This window comes from Bubalus bubalis, chromosome 12 (assembly GCF_019923935.1).
Source record: "Bubalus bubalis isolate 160015118507 breed Murrah chromosome 12, NDDB_SH_1, whole genome shotgun sequence".
Classification (NCBI taxonomy): Eukaryota; Metazoa; Chordata; class Mammalia; order Artiodactyla; family Bovidae; genus Bubalus; species Bubalus bubalis.
The window spans coordinates 48,219,097-48,240,170 of NC_059168.1; the positions used below are offsets into that span (position 1 = coordinate 48,219,097).

Genomic DNA, 21,074 nt, shown 5'->3' on the forward strand with positions numbered 1-21,074 from the left:
GATCAAATTTCAGTGTAATTGGGCTCCTTTGTAATCTCGTAGTTTCATGTTAAGCATTTACAAATGTTATTCAGAGAGGCTTCCTCAGACTGCCATAGTGGTCCAGTGGCCAGGTTAATCCTGCCTTAAGGAACTTGGTTGTTTAAACTTTCTGTTGATAATGAAAGTACCTTTAAAATCAAGATCACACTTGATGTCAAGGGGAACATAAGGTTGAGAATTGCTTGTGAATGATCCAAAGCAGAGGCATTACTGAGTCCTCTTCCCCTTCAAGTAGCAGGCCTAGGGCTGCAGAGGCAAAGCCACTTGTGTTTCTGACAGGGGAAGATACAGGATGGTCATCCAAGGCCCAGGACACCTAACTCAGAGAGCACTCATGTTTTGGGTGTGTAGCAGCCCTTGTGGTGACTCTCTTTAGTGACTTGTCAACTATAATTATTGAACTACTTTAGTCATTTTTTTCCTTGACAATAAATATTTTATTTTCTGGTAATTTAATATGTTCCTGTTTTTCACAAAGGTCCTGGTATAGTGTATAGTCACCCGTCAGTATGTACAGGGGGTTGGGTCCAGTATCAGCCAGGGATACCACAATTCAGGGATGCTTGTCTCATAATTGGCCCTTCTGCATCTGAGGATTGAGCCAGCTGTGGATTGTGTAGTGCTCTGCTGAAAAAAGATCTTCATATAAGTGGTCCCATGCAATTTAGACCTGTGTTGTTAAAGGGTCAGCTGTACTTTGAAGATAAGCCCTAAGGTGGTTTTGTCAAATCTAAACATAATATACTACTTTAACCTATATCTACTTGGCAAAGGAAAGGGAGAAAGAAGGTCATTTAAAATAGTTTATAACTAATTTTAAAAGTAGTTTTAAAGAGTTGAAACAGTTGCAAATAGCATCCTGCTCATTGTTTATATGATGCAGAGTGACGGGGAGGATGGAAGCTGGACTCATCTGTGCCACGCCTTCAGTTGCAAGGGTTCTCACACACTCTTGTGTGAGCATCTTCCTGCACAGAGTGTGATTATTCTGCTAGAGGTGGTTTTTATTTTTGGTATGATAATAAGCCGTAAATATGAGCCAGCTCTGCTCAGCTGAAGAAGGTGACAGTCAGTTCCAATGCTGAAGCAAAAAATGTTGAACCTGCCTAAGGAATTTCCAAGGGAGACATTTATATAAAGTCCACATGGTGTAAAACCAGCTCAGGGTGGAGTGGGGTTCTTGACAAGACTTGATTTTCTCCTTAAAGATTATGGAGAGTCGTTCTTGGGGGTAATGTTTTGGGGAAGTAGAGACCCCACAAGTGTGTAAACTTTCTATTATACTTACTAATATTTCAGTAGACCTCCAAGTAAGAAAATTTTAAGTACTGGTGCTTCGTTGAAGAAAGACTTAATCCACAGACAGTTCATGACAAGTTGTTGTTCTTAATCATCTTTTCTGCTTCATATCTCCTTTTGAGAATCTAGCAAAAATCTTCTCTCTCCTTAGAGCGTACTTGTGCACTGGCACACACGCTTACAGTTTTGGTGGGTTGGTTGATGGGAGCTGATTCATGGACTTCTTTGAACCTTTCATGAACATTAGATTAAGAGTTCCTTTTAGGGAGAAATGTTATGTATACTTTTTTAACCTTTGACTTTCTGTATTTAGTCATGTTATTACGACAGTACTAGTAGTTATTCATGTGTTCGTAACTAAAGCTTTTTGTTTAGATTGCAGGTGACAAGAAGTCAGCTCAGTGGCGCACAGTGGAGGGCGCGTTGAAGGAACGCAGAAAGGCAGTAGATGAGGCTGCTGATGCCCTTCTCAAAGCCAAGTAATTACTCATGGACTTTGACAAGTAATTAGGGCCTCCTGGTGGCTTTCTTTTGGCTCTGTTTTCTTTGTACTGTCTACATAGAAAGAGGAGGCAGAGAAACCCTTCCCTTCTCCACCTGTACTGTATTTTGGTATTAGGAACATGAAAATTTAAAAGGATGAGAGAGAATAAAATATATAATCTGGCCAAAATAAATTTGACAGAAACTTACATAAACAATTTTGTATTTTCTTTGCATATTACTTAGGTGATATGTCTATAGTTTACAGAGATTCTGCCATTATTTCAAGGTTTTTCTGGGATGGCTTGAGCAGTTTTATCAGAATTTAAGGAGTGTGTCACACTCTCTTTGCCTTAACTACCAAAGTAATTAGCATATAATAGGTCTAGTTTTATGTTACCTTGACCTTGATTCCTGAAAGTAGGCTAAAACTAGAATCAAGCAAGCAATCCAAATATAAGTTCAATCTCTGTCAACAGGAACCTAATATTTGAAAATGGGTTCTCATCAACATTATGGAACTGTTATTTGTCATTCAGAATTTTGTTGTCTCAACATAATATTTATAATTGGTAGAGAAAAGGAAGCTTTCTGATAAAGCCAGCATGTCTTTTAGGAGATTGACTGCATAATGTTCATCACATCAGTAGACCATGAGTCAGGGCTCTGAGTTCTGTGTTTGTGGTTTGTAGATTATAGTCCATCCAGCCTGAATCGAGAGGGCTCCCGAAGACCCAACTCTATGCTCAGTGAGCTCTTCAATTTGCTCCCTTGCCTTTGTCTTCCTCAAGCTCTCATTGGCAAGGGAATCAACCTAATCCTTGTAAAAGCTACCATTTATTGAGTGCTCTCGATAGCACAGTAGCAGGTACTGTGCAAGACACTGCTCATGAATTACTTCTAATCCCTATGACAGAGTGAGCAACAAAGGAGAGGCTGGTCTGGGAGCTAAATCCAGGTCTGCCGGGTTCTGAAGCCTATGTCTTTTCCTGTACACCATGCTACTCATCTGGTCCACTCTTTAAATCTAACTTGAGGTGCTAAAAAACCGAGGTGTTTTCAGTTGTTGGTGAGGAAAACTTCTCTGCCTATTGAGTATGAAAAAGCATTGAGTAGTTGTTTCAAATTAAATGTTTCATAGACTTAATTGTAACTCATATTGATTTCAATTTTTTTAATAAAGTTGGCAAGGATTAATACTAAACCTTTGTTTTATTGGTTTCTAGAGAAGAGTTAGAGAAGATGAAAAGTGTGATTGAAAATGCAAAGAAAGAAGAGGTTGCTGGGGCCAAATCTCATATAACCGCTGCAGAGGGGAAGCTTCACAACATGATCATTGATCTGGATAATGTGGTCCAAAAGGTGTGTTTTCCAGGTCTTTTATAAGTATTTTTTATTTTTTAATGTAGTTCTTTTGTCAAGGGGTTTTTAAGAACTCAGGAAAATATTAAGATTCCTGTCATCTTTCTCCCTTCCCCTGGAAAAGAATATTAGTTGTTACTAATTTTAGAAACTTGCTTTGGACATGAAGTGGATTGTTCAGTATTGTTGATACATTTTATAATAGGTAAGTGTTTGCTCATGGTCATTACCGCTTATGGAAATTTCCATTTTGTAGCATCTCTTTTGTCTACACTTCTGATCTGTGTGGTTAGTTTTTCCATGACCCAGAGAAAGAGGAACAATGGCATAAGGAGATGGGAAAGGGTGTATCCCTGGCATTTGAACAGAATTAGATGGAAACAAAGACAACACTTACATTCCTTTCTCTGACCTTCAGATTTCTTTCTATGTATTACTTATATATTCACAACCAAATGTAAATAAATACATGAATATGACTTATATTTTTTGGAGTGTTTATGGTATTTTTTGTTCACTTTAACCACATACCCCTTGTATTTGTTCAGGTTCAGGCAGCTCAATCTGAGGCTAAGGTCGTTTCTCAGTATCATGAGCTCGTGGTCCAAGCCCGGGAAGACTTTAAACGAGAGCTGGACAGTATTACTCCAGAAGTCTTGCCGGGGTGGAAGGGGATGAGTAAGTGCAACTGAAGTGTTGGTATTTTACTTTTTCAGTTTTTTTTTTTTTTTAAAAACAGCTGATCATCAGATCTAAACTTATTGGCTCCATTCTCTAGTCTAAACCCCTCTGGCATGCATATTTCATCTCATGTGCAGTATAGTGTTTTCAGCATTTTATTTCAGTCATACCTGTGACAGGTGACACACTGGGTTTAGCAATGGTGAACACAAATTCCAGCCAGTGTAATTTGGAATCTCAGTGAGTGAAGTGACATTTTAACCTTGACTCTATTTGCCTATTCTGTATAAAATTATTGAAAACCTTTGGCACTTTAAAAATATTCATAATGAATTACTTAAGGCATACCTTGTGTCTGCTCTGGGACAGCCTTGATTGAGAACTCACCTGGGACGTTAGGTGAAAAGGGAAGTTCAGGCTGTTGGCCTTCAGCTTGCAAATTGCTTAGATTGCAGGGAATTGGGTGGCTAAACAATTACACATTGTAACTTCAGGGAGTAGTCACATCTGCATGAAGCGCTGTGTGACTAAAATCACAGAGATCTGGAGTCTCAACAAGATCAAAACAGTACTTTCTAAATGCCAGAGTCTTTTAGAAACTGAACGTCAGGTAGCATTTGAAGAACTAGTGATACAGGTCTCTCTGGGGTGAAGGTGTTGAAGTTGCATCACAGAACCAAGGCTGGTCTGAGTAGCTCAGGTAATAATGCCAGTGCAGGGATTTTAACGGCATCAAGGCCAACCAGAACGATTTAATGGCAAGAAGTAGAATCAAGGCTGTCAAAAAATAACAGATATGAAGTTAGTTTTTTTTTTTCATGTGGTTGACTCACCTAAGAGGGAGATAGATAGCAGTTTCTCGTCAAAGCAGAAAATAAAATCAGGATTTGTATGAAAGGATTAAGTGGAGAAATATACAGAGTTCAGTCTGGTAATAGGTTGAGACAAAACTACCTTGTCCATCTTTGCCTGTTCTTCCTGCAGCACTGGGTCAGCTCCCCGTTTCTTTGATTGAGAACCAGATTAAGTGGTTGACTTAATGGACTGTGACTTCCTGAAATAACCTGCAGGCTAATGTGAAGTGGGGGAATAAACGAGAATTGTAGTTCCTGTGTAAAAATTTAGTTGATTGCTTCATGAAAAGAGATGAGTCCCCAGAAACCAAAACTACTTTCAGTGTCATTCACTCTCTGATTTTCTGAAATGTTAGAATTTACCTTGATTTATACTGTTTTATGATCCTTTAAAACTTTTTTAGGAAATACACTCATCATTTTGCTTTTCAGTACTAAAATGTGCTTTTTCTACTACGGGCTTCTGGTTCCTTCTTGTTGTCTTTTGGATATTTCTGTACAATGATTAATAACTGATACATGTACTTTCTTTTTCTCAAACCGTTGTTCTTTTCCTTTGTAGGTATTTCTGACCTAGGTGAGTAGTTACATGCATTTTATGTTTAAAGACTTGTGTTTTAAGTCTTAAAAAGGCTCAAGTCTTTATTTTGCCTGTGATTCTCATACTAAACTATCAAAATTAATATAAAGTAGAAATATGTTGCATGCCATAAATCTAATTTGGATATTTTTGTCATCCATATGTTCTCAGGAACAAAAATGTTTTTACCATGTGATCAGAAACCTGTAGATGTGATATATGTGAAGATATATATTTTAAGTTTTTATTTTATAAAATTTCAAACATTAAAAAGGAAGAAGAAAATTGTAATGAACTCCTGTGGATCCATCTCCCAACTTTGGCAATTACCAACACCTGGCTGGTTTTGTCTCATTTATTCCCCCAGCTTATGTTGAAGCAAATCCCAAATATCATATTCTTTCACTTGTAAAAACTTTCTGTATTTTTTACTGTTATCACCAAATCATTGTCACACTCAACAATAATTCTTTGTGTTATCAAAGTTGCTTCAGAGTTCAAATAGCCCACTTTCTAGAATGAGTTCTTTTTAGTTCTTTTTGATCAAATCAATATCTAAAGGAGCTACACATATTGAATTTGGTCTATAAATCTCTTATTCTTTTTTTGCTTCTTGATTTACTTAATTGTGGAATTGCGTCATTTGTCATATAGTATTTCCCATATTCTTTATTTTGCTGTTACAGCGGTAATTGTTAACCTGTGATAATATCTCAGAACACTTGTGGTGTGTGAGATAGGGAAAGAAAAAAAAAAAAAGAGAGTCAAAATCTTTGAATATTATTTTGAAAAGCTCTAAAAATGGTTCTGATGGACAGCTCTGGCTGCAGATTTCTGTCGTGGATTATATTACCTGTGTAAGAAAAAGTACAAAGTTCTGATTAGGGAAAAGTGAGAGAATTTGAATTTGAGTCAAGTTTTAGCAGAAAAGAATCTTTATTTGGATTCCTGTTATGCTTGAAAGAAAATGATTGTGTATGTAAGCTTGTCCTGAGAGGCAAAATTACATTGAATTATAAAGCCAGTTTATAATTAGTTTAGATTGGAAGTACTACTGATTTGGGTTACTGGAAAAAAAAAAGTGATTCTATACTTGAAGGCCTCCCTGAACAGTTTTGCTTGGAATTGGAAATATCCAGTTGGACATGAGCTGTGCATTTCTGATTACACTGCAGCCTCTGTATCTCTTGTGAAATGTCAGCTCCTTATGTCTTTTCTTTCTAGCTGTGAAAATTAAATTGCAGTTAGTTGAGGCAAGTTACTTGGATGTATGATTTGGGTGGCATCATTGACATTTTCATGTGGTTTGGTTTAGCTGACAAGCTGTCTGCCGATGACCTGAATGCCCTGATTGCTCATGCTCATCGCCGCATTGACCAGCTGAACAGAGCACTGGCCGAACAGAAAGCCACAGAGAAGCAGCACATTGCCTTAGCCTTGGAGAAACAGAAGCTGGAGGAAAAGCGGGCGTTCGACTCTGCAGTAGCAAAAGCATTAGAGCATCACAGAAGTGAGATACAGGCTGAACAGGACAGAAAGGTAAAGAAATGAGTAAAGTTAACCAATATTTATGTGAATCTAGCTTGATTATCTACTTCTCGAAAATAATAGCAGCAGTCACTGACTTCAGAATACTAGCTGTCAATTAGGCCAGCCCACCTTTGAATGGAGCTTCTGCCCTTGTTCTTGTCAGAACTTCTAGGAAAGGATGAGTCTAACAGCGAGCCTTTATGTTGAGCAGATGCAGAAGTGCCAGAAAGTAATGAGCTGCTAGCATCTAGGGTTATCTAGCTTGTCTTTTCCCAGTGGAGCCTTTCAGCCCCTTAAGCAGTGTTGAAAAGAGTCTGTTGTTTAGTCACTCAGTTGTGTCCGGCTCTTGCAACCCCAGGAACTGTAGCCCGCCAGGCTCCTCTGTCCATGGACTTTCCCAGGCAAGAATACTGGAGTGGGTTGCCTTTTCCTTCTCCAGGGGATCTCCCCAATCCAGAGATCGAACCCATCCATGTCTCGTGCATTGGCAGGCAGGTTCTTTACCACTGAGCTACCTGGGAAGCCCAGAAGTCCCTGTTGGATTCTGAGAATATTTTTCTCTGAGTGTTTCTGAGTGGTTGGTAGTTAAGCATGGATGAAATAGCTGTGGTCTTCTGCCTGTGCACATTGTGTATTAAAGAGGTGTCTACTGACTGATTAGGAACCTTGCTACTCATTCTACCTTCGGGTATTCTCTGACCACTTACTCCTAAAACTGCTTTCTTCCTCAGACTGCCAGATACCACACTCTGCCGGCCCTTCCCCCACCTTGCTGACACTCTTTGGCCTCTGTTGCTCAGCCTTTCAAATATCAGCGTGCATTTACATTGTCCTGAAACCTTTTATCCATTTTGCTGCCTCCAGGTGCTCTTAGCTAGTCCTGTGGCCAATGTCACTGACATTTATTTTGCAGGCTCTGACCTCTGCTGTGGTTTCTTGGGCTGACTTGATGACTCCCAGCTGGATTTTCAGTAGTCATTTCATGTTCAAAACAAATTTCTTGATTCTGTGCAACCTGTTTTCCAGCCCCTCAGCTTGTTTTTCTCTAAATAAATCTCCATGCACTCAGTTAATCAAGCTAGAAATCGTGCTCAGTTAGTTGTTCCTCCATCAACTTTCGCATTCAGGCCATTGAGAGTCTACCAAGCTCTGCATCAAGAGTAAATCCCCAAACTCTCCACTAGTTTCTCTCTCAGTTACCACCACCTTAGTCCACATTGTCTTCTTGACAGGTGGTTCCCTGTTTGCATACCCATCTTTCTTTGTTTATACAGGCAGATGGTCTTTATTTATAAAATATATTCTCATCAGACACTGTGCTGCTGCAAATTCTCCACTGACTGCCCACTGCATTTAATATAAAATCCAAATTCATAACTTATACCTGGAAAGCCCTTGATCTCATTCCTGTTTGCTGTGAGCCAGGCTTCCCTTACTTGTTTTATTTCGCAGGTTCCCTGAGTTTTTTTATTGATATTGTTTTGGTGCCTTGACTACATCTTTTTGAAGGCAGAAGGAGAAGAGGGTAGTAGAGGATGAGATGGTTGGATGGCATCACCAACTCAATGGACATGAGTTTGAGCAAACTCCGGGAGTTGGTAATGGACAGGGAGGCCTGGTGTGCTGCAGTCCATGGGGTTGCAAAGAGTTGGACACGACTGAGTGACTGACCAACAACAGCCCATTCCTATTCCCTTCCCTCTAAAGTAGAGCCTCTGTATTACTTTTTTGTCTGTTGCCCTATTTATTTTCTTAAAAACAAGGATCACAGTCTGAGATGTCATTCATTCCTCTCTTGAAATATATACCTTGGCAATAGTGCAAGAAGTTTGTCTACCTTGAGCACCATTTCATTCACGCTTATAGTGGGCAGTACCTGGCACAGGACTGGTACTTCATAAATATTTATCCATTGACTTAATGGATTCATTCATTAACTGTATTGTTTCTGAGAAAAGTTATGAATTCCAGGTAATTAGTGTTAAGTAATTTGTAGCATGATCCATGTCTAATTATTAAGCCAGACTTGATAGACTTTTCAGTTTTGCCTTGGTTTGGCCTGTGTGAATCTAAATTCATATGAAAATCAGCAGTTTCAGAGCAGCTTTCTTTGTTGAGAGAGATTGTGTTCAATAACTGCCAGATATTTGTTAATTTTCTTAACACTTCTGCGTGGTAGGCATTATTATTCACAGAGGAGAAAATGGAGACAGAAGATGAATAATTTCCCTGAGGGCACACAGATAGTTGCAGTGAAGCTGTGTTTGATCTCAAATCTTTATAGTTGTTTTTTCTATGAGCTTGGATTTCTTAATTCCCAGGGGAGTTTGTGATTCAGGAAATGACAGTGTTTTGGAGACAGCCTGGTGATATGGAAGAAACACAAGTTTGAGGGAGGGGTCAAAGAAGCCCCTATTTGAATCTGATTTTGCTATAGCCATATGACATAGCTGTGTGACCTTATATGAGTCGCTTTTCCACACTTAGCTGTCTGATTCATATTAGCATTCGAAGTATAGAGTGTGTTCACATTCACGGCCAATCATAGGGGTTCCAGACCAAGAAGTTGCCATCATCGTGGTTACTGGTCTTTCTCGTTTGCTTAAGCATTTGTGCAGATTTGAGAACTCCTCATTACTGTGCTTGGCTTCACAGGTAGAGGAAGTCAGAGACGCCATGGAGAATGAAATGAGAACCCAGCTTCGCCGGCAGGCTGCTGCCCACACTGATCACTTACGAGACGTCCTTAGGGTCCAAGAGCAGGAACTGAAGTATGAGTTTGAGCAGGTGAGGACCTGTTGTAAAGCATTGTCTCCTCTTCAACCTTCTTTTCCCATTTATGTTATAAACAGTCTCTGCTTTCATCTAACATTTCCACGTCCTTTCATATGAGGTGTGGAAGCATGGAGCAAAGTTTCTAATGGTACCCATCATGGAGTGCAGGGGAAGGCGGAGCTTTTTTGTCATGTAAATATTCATTGATTTCGCTGCGTTGGGTCTTAGTTGCAGCATGTGGGATCTTTGTGAGGCTCGCAGACTCTAGTTGTGGTGTGCAGGATCAGTAGTTACGGCAAGCAGATTTAGTTGCTCCTCAGCATGTGGGATCTTAGTTCCCTGACCAGGGATCAAACCCTAGTGCCCAGCATTGCAAGGCAGATTCTTAACCACTGGACCACCAGGGAAGTCCTGGTTGGGGGGTGGGTAGGTGAAGTGGTGGGCTTTTGTATATTTGCAAATCTGCTCCTTTTTACATTAAGGTGTACCGGTGTGTTACTGATCAGATATGTGTTTTATATCTATGTCCTAATCATTTGGAGACTTCAGAGCTTTAAGGAGTGTTGGTACAGGGATTTCAGGTATGCAGGTAATGATACTTGAGACATGTATTTCCTGCTTTATCTCCACAAACTCTGTGGATTACGTAGTAGTTCTCAGATTTTTATATCTGAGGAAACATCCGAGAGAGGTGAAGTTTGGAAACACAGCAAATCATGAGGATACCTTTCATAATTAGTTTCTACTCAGGCCATTTATAATACATTAACTTATTATCTTGTCTCACAAGAAGGGAATGAGGTTTTCTAAGTAAGGAAAGCTTCTGGAAAATTGAAATTTATGCCGATAGGAAAAGGTGTATTACTTTAAATTCTATTTGTTATGTATTTTTCTGAGAAAAAAATGAACTCAAAGAAGAAGATACTGAACTGAATGTAAATATGGGTGGCTATATAGTTACCTTATTTTCTAAAGTTGTCATTTTCTCATTTTAATAGACTTCTTCCTTCTGGTCTTCCTCCTCTTAATATTAGGTTCCACCAGTAAATTTGTAGAAGATTAAAATTAAACATCAGATATAAATTTTAAGAAATTTTTGAAACTTGACACACAATGTAGGAGTTTCATGACACCTGTTTTGAGATAAAGGCCGTCTTTGCTTTTGAACATAGCAGTTGTTGGAAGACTTAGTGACCCAATAAGTGACATACATGGAGGTAACATCACTTTTTTTTGTCAACTATTTATACTTTCAGGACCTGTCTGAGAAACTTGCTGAACAAGAATTACAGTTTCGTCGGCTCAGCCAGGAGCAGGTTGACAACTTTACTCTGGATATAAACACTGCCTATGCCAGACTGAGAGGAATCGAGCAGGCTGTTCAGAGTAAGCACGTGGAACCTCTTACAGCTGACTTCATTCAGCCCTACTTCTTAGAGTAAATTCTCGTTACGAGGATAATGGTGTACCTGCATTGACACTAGGGAATGAAGATGCCAAAATCACTCTAATAAGTTGTATTCATTTCTTAGAAAATTAGCGTCAGATTTGGTTAAGTTTGGATTACAGTGCTGTGAGAGGGAACTTAAAGGAATCTAAAAGTTAAAGTGTTGGTCACTGAGTTGTGTCCAGTTCTTTGTGACCCCATGGCCTGTAGCCTACCAGACTCATCTGTTCATGGACTCTCAGGCAAGAATACTAGAGTGGGTTGCCATGGCCTCCTCCAGGGGATCTTCCTGACCCAGGGATTGAACTCAGGATTCCCGCATTGCAGGCAAATTCTTTACCATCTGAGCCACCAGGGAAGCCTAAAACTTAAGGAATCTAAAACTTAAACCTAAAATACCTTGCAGTTATACTCATTATGTGACCAGCATGAGGTCACCATTTACATGGCAGTTTACCCTACACACTTTGGTTGTGTCCCACACACCAAGTGGAGAAGAGGTCAGTGTTGTGGCATGCTCACCCTCAAGGCTCTGCTGCCCCACGCCCAGCCCTGCTGTCACAGGGTTAGCTGGGGGTGATTTGCTGTTCCACGCACCAGATGGACAGTAGTTATACTGAGGCCTCCACAGGCCGCACTGAGAGGGAAATGTCCTGACAGTGAAGGTGTTATTAATGAAAGGGGCTTCTTTGGGGTGTGATGGAACCTTTTTTTTGTCAGATTAGTAGAACAAACTGAGTACTCATAAAATTTCAGGATCCAGTTGCCTTCCATTCCTTTGCAGGAAGTTTCTGATGGCCTTAGTAGAAGTCTTAGCCTAGATTAAGAGGTATGTCTCTTTCTCAAAACATTTCTGGAGATAAACATATCTGAATTAGATACCATCCATTGTCCCAGATGTCACAGGGAGAGGGAAGGGAGGCTCACCTGTGTACATCCTTCTGCCCCACTCCCTCCAGGGTTGTAGTCAAAACGAGTCCTCAACCACTGATGGACATTGGGTTGTTTCCAGTGATTACAAATAAAGTTGTGATGAAAATTTGTGTACAAAAAACCACCCCCACCACCAAGTCCTCAGCCAAGTATGTCGTGCCTGGTGGCCTCATGTGAAGAGGCCGGCTAGGAAAGACTGCGCCAGAAGCAAGTGGTGGGATGGGCGAGGCAGAGGCTCTGTCCAGCCCTGTCTTCCCCTTTTGTGGACTCAGCTTATTGAAGGTGCATCAGTTCTCTGCATGTATGAGAAGGACTTGTAGTCAAGTGGGGAAAACAGTCTCTGTCTTTTTCTGTAGGTCATGCAGTTGCTGAGGAGGAGGCCCGAAAAGTGCACCAGCTCTGGCTCTCAGTGGAGGCCCTGAGGTACCGCATGAAGACGGCGTCTGCAGACCTGCCCACGGTTCCCCTGGGCAGTGCGGTTGAGGCCATCCGAGCCAGCTGCTCCGATAGTGAATTTGCCCAGGCGCTAACCGCGGCCCTCCCTCCAGAGTCCCTGACCCGTGGGGTGTACAGTGAAGAGACCCTTAGAGTCCGTTTCTATGCCGTCCAGAAACTGGCCCGCAGGGTAGCCATGATCGATGAGACCAGAAATAGCTTATACCAGTACTTCCTCTCCTACTTACAGTCCCTGCTCCTGTTCCCCCCTCAGCAGCTGAAGCCGCCAGCAGAGCTCTGCCCCGAGGATGCAGATACATTTACGCTCCTGTCATACGCCTCCTATTGCCTTGAGCACGGCGACCTGGAGCTGGCAGCAAAGTTCGTCAATCAGCTGAAGGGGGAGTCCAGACGAGCAGCCCAGGGCTGGCTGAAGGAAGCCCGCCTGACCCTGGAAACCAGGCAGATAGTGGAGATCCTGACAGCATATGCCAGTGCTGTGGGGATAGGGACCACTCAAGTGCAACAGCAGGAAGGCCTAGGAAGAGTCCCGTAAAGTCATGTTCTATATCAGAGGAAATCGGCAGTAATACCTGAAGGGTTTGCAACAGGGTCTTAGAATTGTCTAGAAGTGAGAAAGTTACAAGTACTGTTCCAAATGTTAACACCTGTTGCATTTATATTATTTCCACTTGCTATCATGTCAGTCAACTCCAGGAGTATTTTATTTGCAACTTGTGTAACATTTTCTGTTTTTCAGGTTTTACTGATCAGGCTGGTGAGCCAGTCAAAATAATGTTTGTGATCACTATTACTATTGATTTTGCCCTTGGAGCAAACTGAATAAAATAAAAAGATGAAAACTGAGTAGCTTATCCAGTTTCAAAAAGTACCATTTCTGGTTTGTTGTGTATATAGAAAATTTCCTTAAGAAGCAGCAACAGCAGAAGTAGGAACTCCTGGGTGCTGTTTCTAGGCTGTGAGTTGGGTTATATAGATAAGCCAAAATGGCACTATATTTGTAATTGGAAATATATCATTCCAGTGATTCGAAGGCACTAGAAATAGTGTATAACCCAAATTTTGATTGCTACCATGGGGAAAAACTGTGTTTCACACCGGGGTGCACATTCACACACACCCTTACGTGCATGTGTACCTGAAAGTTTCTGGAACCACTCCTTTTTTATTGTTAGCATCGTTTATTTGGCTGCACCAGGTCTTGGTTGTGACATGTGGGATCTTTAATTGTGTCATGCAAACTCTTAGTTGGGGCACATGGGATCTTATTTCCTGACCCAGGATCGAATCCGGGCTCTGTGCATTGGGAACGTGGCATCTTAGTTACTGGACTACCAGGGAAGTCCCTCTTTTCTACTTGTGATGCACTCTGTTCTGGTCTGTGGCATTAGAGAAATGTTGGTCTCCTCTCTACCCACAAATTAATGCCACAGCCCTCAGAAGCGTTCCTGGCTCTGAGTTCTGACACCCTAATAGCTGCCCTTGCTCCTATTTGGTGTGTGGACTGTGAATCTCTCCAAATGAAGTCGGGTGGTAAGCCTGGAATCTTAAAGGGATTTAAACTGGATTGCTGTAAAACCCAGAGAACTTGCTTACCTTGCTTCTCTGAAGACTAGAACAATTTCCTAGTGGGTAAGCATTAACAAATGTTTTTATCTTTTATTTTTCATTTCATGAAATTATTGTCAACATTTTTTTCCAAAATCATAATTTTGTGGAGGTGTCTGTTCATAAACAGATTATTGAAGAGGCATTTTAATCTAAGCAACATACCTGGAAATCATGAAAAAATGAGAATTAATTATATATTTCTGCAGGAGTATACCAGCTGATGATTGTTAAATGAACAGTATGAAAAGGCAAAAAGGTATGACACTGAAAGATGAACTCCCCAGATTGGTAGGGGCTCAATATGCCACTGGAGAAGAATGGAGAAATAACTCCAGAAAGAATGAAAAGGGAGCCAAAGCAAAAACAACACCCAGTTGTGGATGTGACAGGTGATGGAAGTAAAGTCCGATGCTGTAAAGAGCAATATTGCATAGGAACCTGGAGCGTTAAGTCCATGAATCAAGGCAAATTGGAAGTGGTCAAACGAGATGGCAAGAGTGAACATTGACATTTTAGGAATCAGTAAACTAAAATGGACTGGAATGGGTGAATTTAACTCAGATGACCATTATATCTACTATTGTGGGCAGGAAGAAATGGAGTAGCCCTCATAGTCAACAAGAGAGTCCAAAATTCAGTACTTGGATGCAATCTCAAAAACGACAGAATGTTCTCTGTTCGTTTCCAAGGAAAACCATTCAATATCACAGTAATCCAAGTCTGTGCCCCAACCAGTAATGCTGAAGAAGTTGAAGTCGAACAGTTTTATGAAGACCTACAAGACCTTCTAGAACTAACACCCAAAAAAGATGTCCTCTTCATTATAGGGGACTGGAATGCAAAAGTAGGAAGTCAAGAAATACCTGGAGTAACGCAAATTTGGCCTTGGGTACAAAATGAAGCAGGTCAAAGGCTAAGAGTTTTGCCAAGAGAATGCACTGGTCATAGCAAACACCCTCTTCCAACAACACAAGAGAAGACTACACATGGACGTAACCAGATGGTCAATACCGAAATCAGATTGATTATATTCTTTGCAGCCGGAGATGGAGCAGCTTTATATAGTCAGCAAAAAAAAAAAAAAAAAGACCAGGAACTGACTGTGGCTCAGATGATGAACTCTTCCTTATTGCCAAATTCAGACTTAAATTGAAGAAAGTAGGGAAAACCATGAGACCATTCAGGTTTGGCCTAAATCAAATCCCATATGATTATACAGTGGAAGTGACAAAATAGATTCAAGGGATTAGATCTGATAGAGTGTGTGAAGAACTATGGACAGAGGTTTGTGACATTGTACAGGATGTAGTGATCAAGACCATCCCCAAGAAAAAGAAATGCAAAAAGGCAAAATGGTGGTCTGATGAGGCCTTACAAATAGCTGAGAAGCAAAAGGCAAAGGAGAAAAGGAAAGATACAAGCATGTGAATGCAGAGTTCCAAAGAATAGTGAGGAGAAATAAGAAAGCCTTCCTCAGTGATCAGTGCAAAGAAACAGGAAAACAATAGAATGGGAAAGACTAGAGATCTCTTCAAGAAAATTAGAGATACCAAGGGAACGTTTCGTGCAAAGATGGGCAAAATTAAGGACAGAAATGGTATGGACCTAACAGAAGCAGAAGATATTAAGAAGAGGTGGCAGGAATACAGAGAAGAACTATACAAAAAAGATCTTAAGGACCCAGATAACCACGATGGTGTAATCACTCACATAGAGCCAGACATCCTGGAATGTGAAGTCAAGTGGGCCTTAGGAAGCATCACTATGAAAAAAGCTAGTGGAGGTAATGGAATTCCAGTTGAGCTGTTTCAAATCGTAAAAGATGATGCTAATTTCAAGTGCTACACTCAATATGCCAGCAATCTGGAAAACTCAGCAGTGGCCACAGGACTGGAAGAAGTCAGTTTTCATTCCAATCCCAAAGAATGCTCAATTTACTGCACAGTTGCACTCATCTCACACACTAGCGAAGTAATGCTCAAAATTCCCCAGGCCAGGCTTCAACAGTATGTGAACTGTGAAGTTCCAGATTTTCAAGCTGGATTTAGAAAAGGCAGAGGAATCGGATATCAAATTGCCAACATCAGCTGGATCATCGAAAAAGCAAGAGTTTCAGAACAACATCTACTTTTGCTTCATTTATTTAACTTACATGCAGAGTACATCATGAGAAACGCTGGGCTGGATGAAGCACAAGCTGGGATCAAGATTGCTGGGAGAAATATCAATAACCTCAGATATGCAGATGACACCACCCTTATGGCAGAAAGTGAAGAACTAAAGAGCCTTATGAAAGAGGAGAGTGAAAAAGTTGGCTTAAAGCTCAACATTCAGAAAGCTAAGATCATGGCGTCTGGCCCCATCACTTCGTGGCAAATAGATGGAGAAACAGTGGCAGACTTTATTGTTTTGGGCTCCAAAATCACTGCAAATGGTGACTGCAGCCGTGAAATTAAAAGATGCTTACTCCTTGGCAGGAAAGTTATGACCAACCTAGACAGCATATTAAAAAGCAGAGACATTACTTTGCCAACAAAGGTCCGTCTAGTCAAGGCTATGGTTTTTCCAGTGGTCATGTATGGATGTGAGAGTTGGACTATAAAGAAGGCTGAGCACCAAAGAATTTATGCTTTTAAACTGTTGTGCTGGGAGAAGACTCTTGACAGTCCCTTGGACTGCAAGGAGACCCAACCAGTCCATCCTAAAGGAGCTCAGTCCTGGGTGTTCATTTGGAAGGACTGATGTTGAAGCTGAAACTCCAGTACTTTGGCCACCTGATGCAAAGAGCTGACTCGTCTAAAAAGACTCCGATGCTGGGAAAGACTGAAGATGGGAGAAGGGTACAGAGGATGAGATGGTTGGATGGCATCACCGACTCAGTGGACACCAATTTGGGTAAACTCCAGGAGTTGGTGATGGACAGGGAGGCCTGGTGTGCTGCAGTCTATGGCATGCTGCAGAGTTGAACACGAATGAGCAACTGAACTGATAACCAGCTAATGATTGTTACATTCAAGTCTGCATGGCATCTAATGTCCTTTGATTTGGGAATCCAGTAGACTTGTTTTGGCCTGGGTTGGGGTTAATTTTGGGCGTGCTAGTTCTTCGTTGCTGCTGGAGGGTTTTCTGTAGTTGTGGATAGCAGCAGCTACTCTCTAGCTCCAGCTCCCAGGCTCAGTATGTGGTGCACAGGCTTAGTGGCTCAGCTGCATGTGGAATCTTCTGGCCCAGGGATCAAACCCATGTCCTCTGAATTGGCAGGTGGATTCTTAATCACTCTACCACCAGGGAAGTCCCTCAAGTCTCTGAGCTCGATCAAGTGGGTTTGTTCTTGGGTTTGACCTTTCTAAAATCTTTTGTAAAGCCCATGGTGTGCAGGTCAGCTAGACAGCACTCTTTTACAGGTAAGTCTCCTTCCCGAGCCAGGCTGGAGACTCCTTCAGCACCTCCCACCCTCCTTTTCGTACCTTTCATTTCAGCATCACATGCCCTAGCACACTGCCTTATCTCAAAGAAATAAGCCCATTTCTCTGGTATACTGCCACTCCACCACTAAGATCGAAATGACTCCATAAACCTCGCCTCACCCGTCCACACTAATGACTGCTGTCTCATAGCAGATCCTGTTACCAGCAGTAGAACAGCTTTGCATCATGACCAGGTACACTTACATGATGACTTGATTACCATCAACAGGCAATCACGTCAAGGCAACACTTCAGTCCTTTTCACAAGCCTTCACTCAGATCACTGGAAGCACAGCACACCTGAAGAAGGTGCCAGCACGCTCAGAGAAAGAGGACACACTTGTGTAAGCCCCAAGCCTACTGGGAGACGGGGGTGTGCAGAAAAAAGGCAAACGCACACATACCTTAATTACAATATTTATTTACAGCTTTCATCTTCCCAGCTGTGCAGCCTAAAGCCCTGTGATTGTTCAGTTCTCAGATGCACCATGTTCCACGTACAAACATCCCTGAACTTGGGATACTACTGACCCAGTATCAGTGTGATGAAACTGCACAAAATCTTCCTTTAGACTCTGAATTGGAGGGAGTGCCACGGTCACAGCATCAGCCAACAAAGGGTAGAGTCCACAGCAGGGGAGGGCAAATGGCGCCGACGTCAGCTGACAAGACGCCTGCTGCAGGTGTGCTCACACGAGCCGCACACCTCAGTGTGCACAGAGGTGAGAACAGTGGCGCTGCGTCTGTTCACAGGGTAACCCTCACACAGGTGGCTCAGCCTAGGACGTTACCTTAAATAAGCCAGTGTGTATCAACTGTATTTCAAGGTTCGCCAAATCTGTACCCTGTTTTCTTCCCAGTACAGATATTAACACCTCAGGTATCCAGTGTCAGCACGGCTATGCCTGGTCCCAGCTGCTCCTGATTCCCCCACTTTATTTTATTTGTCTTCGCTGATATCGCTACCACTGTCACTATCGCTGTCGCTGGTCAGTGCGGTTAGGTCTCCCAGGGCTTCCCTGTAAGAAAAATAAATAGGGTCACACTGAAACTCAGGCTTGGCTGGGGGTCTCTACAGCTGCACTACAGCAACAGAGGACAAGATCCAGTAAGTCAACGGATAGGCCTCCCTGACTCAAAATATCATTAAATCAACACATCCTGACTTTCTGTAAAGAAAGGGAACTCAGGGGTAGAAAGCTACAGACATGTGAATGGGCAGATAGATGGGCTGCTCCATCTCTTAACTTTTCTTCATGGTAATGACACAGAGCCCAAGAGCCCACTTACTTCTGTTCTTGGCTGAGGGTGAAGTCAGCAGTTAACCTCTGGGTGAGGCCCTCACAAATAGGCAAGCTGAAGGAATTTGCCAGCTTAACGACCTCAACGGCCTGGGCAGGGCTGCTGGATGCTTTGGCACTATCCATAAACTCATTCAGCAACTCATTCCTGTAAAAGGCAAAATGTCAACATCTGCCAACTACACCCCTCACAGATTTACATACAGAATCTAGTATCTTACAAAGATCAGCAGCTTTGGAGACAGTTACATGAAGTTTAAAGGGCTAATGAGATAATGAATACTGTTAATTCAACATGCCTTCATCCTCAACATCTTCACCATCTTCAACATGATTCAGCATGCCTTCATGTGGACCTATCCACAGTGTATTAACAACATGTTGTGATCACTGAGCACAGAGGAAGAAAACTGCACTTGCCGCAGAATGCCTTAGATGGTGGGAGTGACTGTCCATTTGCTTGCCTAACAGAAAAGTGCCCAATTGCCAAGATTGAGAGAAATTCCACACCGCCCCCCACCCCGTAAGAGTGAAACCCACATGACTAATCTAGGATGTATGCAGGAAGGCCTGTTAACTTGAACTTACCTGGGGATCTTATTATGTTTCCTGAAAAGCCCCAGCATTTTCCTGTTCGAGATGAGATAGGAAAGAGATTAGGAACAGTAACAGAACAGATGGCAATTGAGTGACCAGAGCTATTCTCCCAGATGCAGACACTAAGTGTCCTCCTCCTACCTACAGCGGAAGCTCTACCAGCTCCCAGCCTCGTCTCTACTTAAGAATCACTCCAGGTGCCTCAACCCTCTTCTCCAACTTCATGTGTGAACATTACACACTGCAGAGGCAAATGTGTTTTGTTACGAGCATTGAGAATTGCTGGGGTTCACCCTCCTCTAGAGGATCACTTCAGTCCCCCCAGGGAGGGAATGTATCACGTGGGCAGAGGGAAGGGAGGGAGGCAAATACCGTACAATCGCTTTTCTCTTTTGTGATCCTGTATGTGAGTCCAGTGTGTCTTAAGCTGACGTTATGAAGAGCAGGCTCAGATTAAGGCACGAGTCTCATGTAAGTGCTCACCAGCATCCTGCCACATGCAGGATGAAGGAGAAGCACATACACTCAGCTCCCATCATCAGCTGAGGTCCGTACCCCTGCGCCAATCATCACAGCCTGATTCACAACATGTGTCAACCTGCCTGAGTCTACGACTCCCAGCATCACGGGTCAGCAGCTGTGCAGCAGGTTGTGTGATTCACCACCAGTCAAGACCAGTTGAGGTAGCAAAGCCTCCACCAGCTTTTCCTAGAGAGAGCGAACACCCACACCCTGGACTGACAGTCATATGTTCAACATAAGGTCCTCTCTTGGGAACAACCATACACAACTACCCCCTCACTGGCCCTAAGAACTAACATTTACATCCAAAATAACATACAGTGGAACCACGCAACCATGACCACCCCAACCAAGTGCTCCTTTGTTGACTTCTCTGCTTTTGGAAAAATGAAGATGCATAAGGTTTTCATTCACAATTAAACACTAGAAATGAGTATGAGAATGAACTGCCAACAGGAACACACAGAAATAGAATACAGTGGCACAAACCAATGATGGGTTCTAGTCAAGGCTACATTTAGTCGATACTGGTAAATGCCACTTTCCTCACGTTCCAGTATACAGCCCACATTTTAAGCCGGGGCTGTGGGTGTGGGGAAACCATCCATAAATGAGGTATCAATGCCCAAAACACTTTCAAAATTAAGATTCTCTGGTCATTGTGTTCTATGTAGGTGACTGGAGATACAGAAAATGAAAAGAAACTGAGCCCACTGAACCACATCCTTTCTTACACACGTACATTGATTCTTCCCCAAGTTTGCTTTTTAGTTAGTATTTGGACGTTCCCATAGAAAACTCATTACAGGGCTTCCCTGGTGGCTCAGTGGTAAAGAATGTGCCTGCCAATGCAGGAGACATGGGTTCGATCCCTGCTGTGGGAAGGTTCCACATGCCGTGGAACAACTAAGTCCGTGCATCACAACTACTGAACTCGTGTGCGCGAGCCCAGAAGCCACAACTACTGAAGCCCTAGAGCCCACACTTCGCAACAAGAAGCCACCACAATGAGAAGCCTGTGCACCACAACTAGAGAGGAGCCCCACTTTCTGCAACTAGAGAAAAGTGGGTGCAGCAAGGAAGACCCAGCATAACCAAAATTAAAAACAAAAACAAAAAACCAAAACACACCTC

The 21,074-nt window shown here is 42.2% G+C and overlaps 2 protein-coding genes and 1 non-coding gene across 11 annotated transcripts in view; 1 reads left to right on the forward strand and 2 right to left on the reverse strand.

The window, feature by feature from the left end:
* IMMT (inner membrane mitochondrial protein) overlaps window positions 1-13,296 on the forward strand; it is a 41,999-nt gene extending 28,703 nt beyond the window's left edge. For 5 of the 7 annotated variants that reach the window (XM_045162246.1, XM_006074761.4, XM_006074762.4 and 2 more), the window contains 8 exons: window positions 1,717-1,820; window positions 3,051-3,186; window positions 3,735-3,864; window positions 5,284-5,298; window positions 6,617-6,840; window positions 9,487-9,618; window positions 10,863-10,992; window positions 12,343-13,296. In XM_045162246.1, the coding sequence (XP_045018181.1) occupies window positions 1,717-1,820; window positions 3,051-3,186; window positions 3,735-3,864; window positions 5,284-5,298; window positions 6,617-6,840; window positions 9,487-9,618; window positions 10,863-10,992; window positions 12,343-12,977 (1,506 nt within the window). In that variant the 3' untranslated portion in view covers window positions 12,978-13,296. The remainder of the gene's footprint in view (window positions 1-1,716; window positions 1,821-3,050; window positions 3,187-3,734; window positions 3,865-5,283; window positions 5,299-6,616; window positions 6,841-9,486; window positions 9,619-10,862; window positions 10,993-12,342) is intronic. The other 2 variants (XM_006074763.4, XM_044926000.2) reach the window with 1 other exon arrangement.
* Window positions 13,297-17,921: 4,625 nt separating this feature from the next.
* Window positions 17,922-21,074, reverse strand: part of PTCD3 (pentatricopeptide repeat domain 3) — a 29,015-nt gene continuing 25,862 nt past the window's right edge. For 2 of the 3 annotated variants that reach the window (XM_025261175.3, XM_044926001.2), the window contains exons 22-24: window positions 19,410-19,451; window positions 18,811-18,969; window positions 17,922-18,539 (exon numbers count right to left, since the gene is read on the reverse strand). In XM_025261175.3, the coding sequence (XP_025116960.3) occupies window positions 18,461-18,539; window positions 18,811-18,969; window positions 19,410-19,451 (280 nt within the window). In that variant the 3' untranslated portion in view covers window positions 17,922-18,460. Of the gene's footprint in view, window positions 18,540-18,810; window positions 18,970-19,409; window positions 19,452-21,074 lie in introns of those variants that run through there. The other variant, XR_006543408.1, reaches the window with a different exon arrangement.
* LOC112578276 lies at window positions 19,862-19,997 on the reverse strand. The gene has a single exon (XR_003102574.1). It is a non-coding gene; the product is annotated as a small nucleolar RNA SNORD94 (small nucleolar RNA).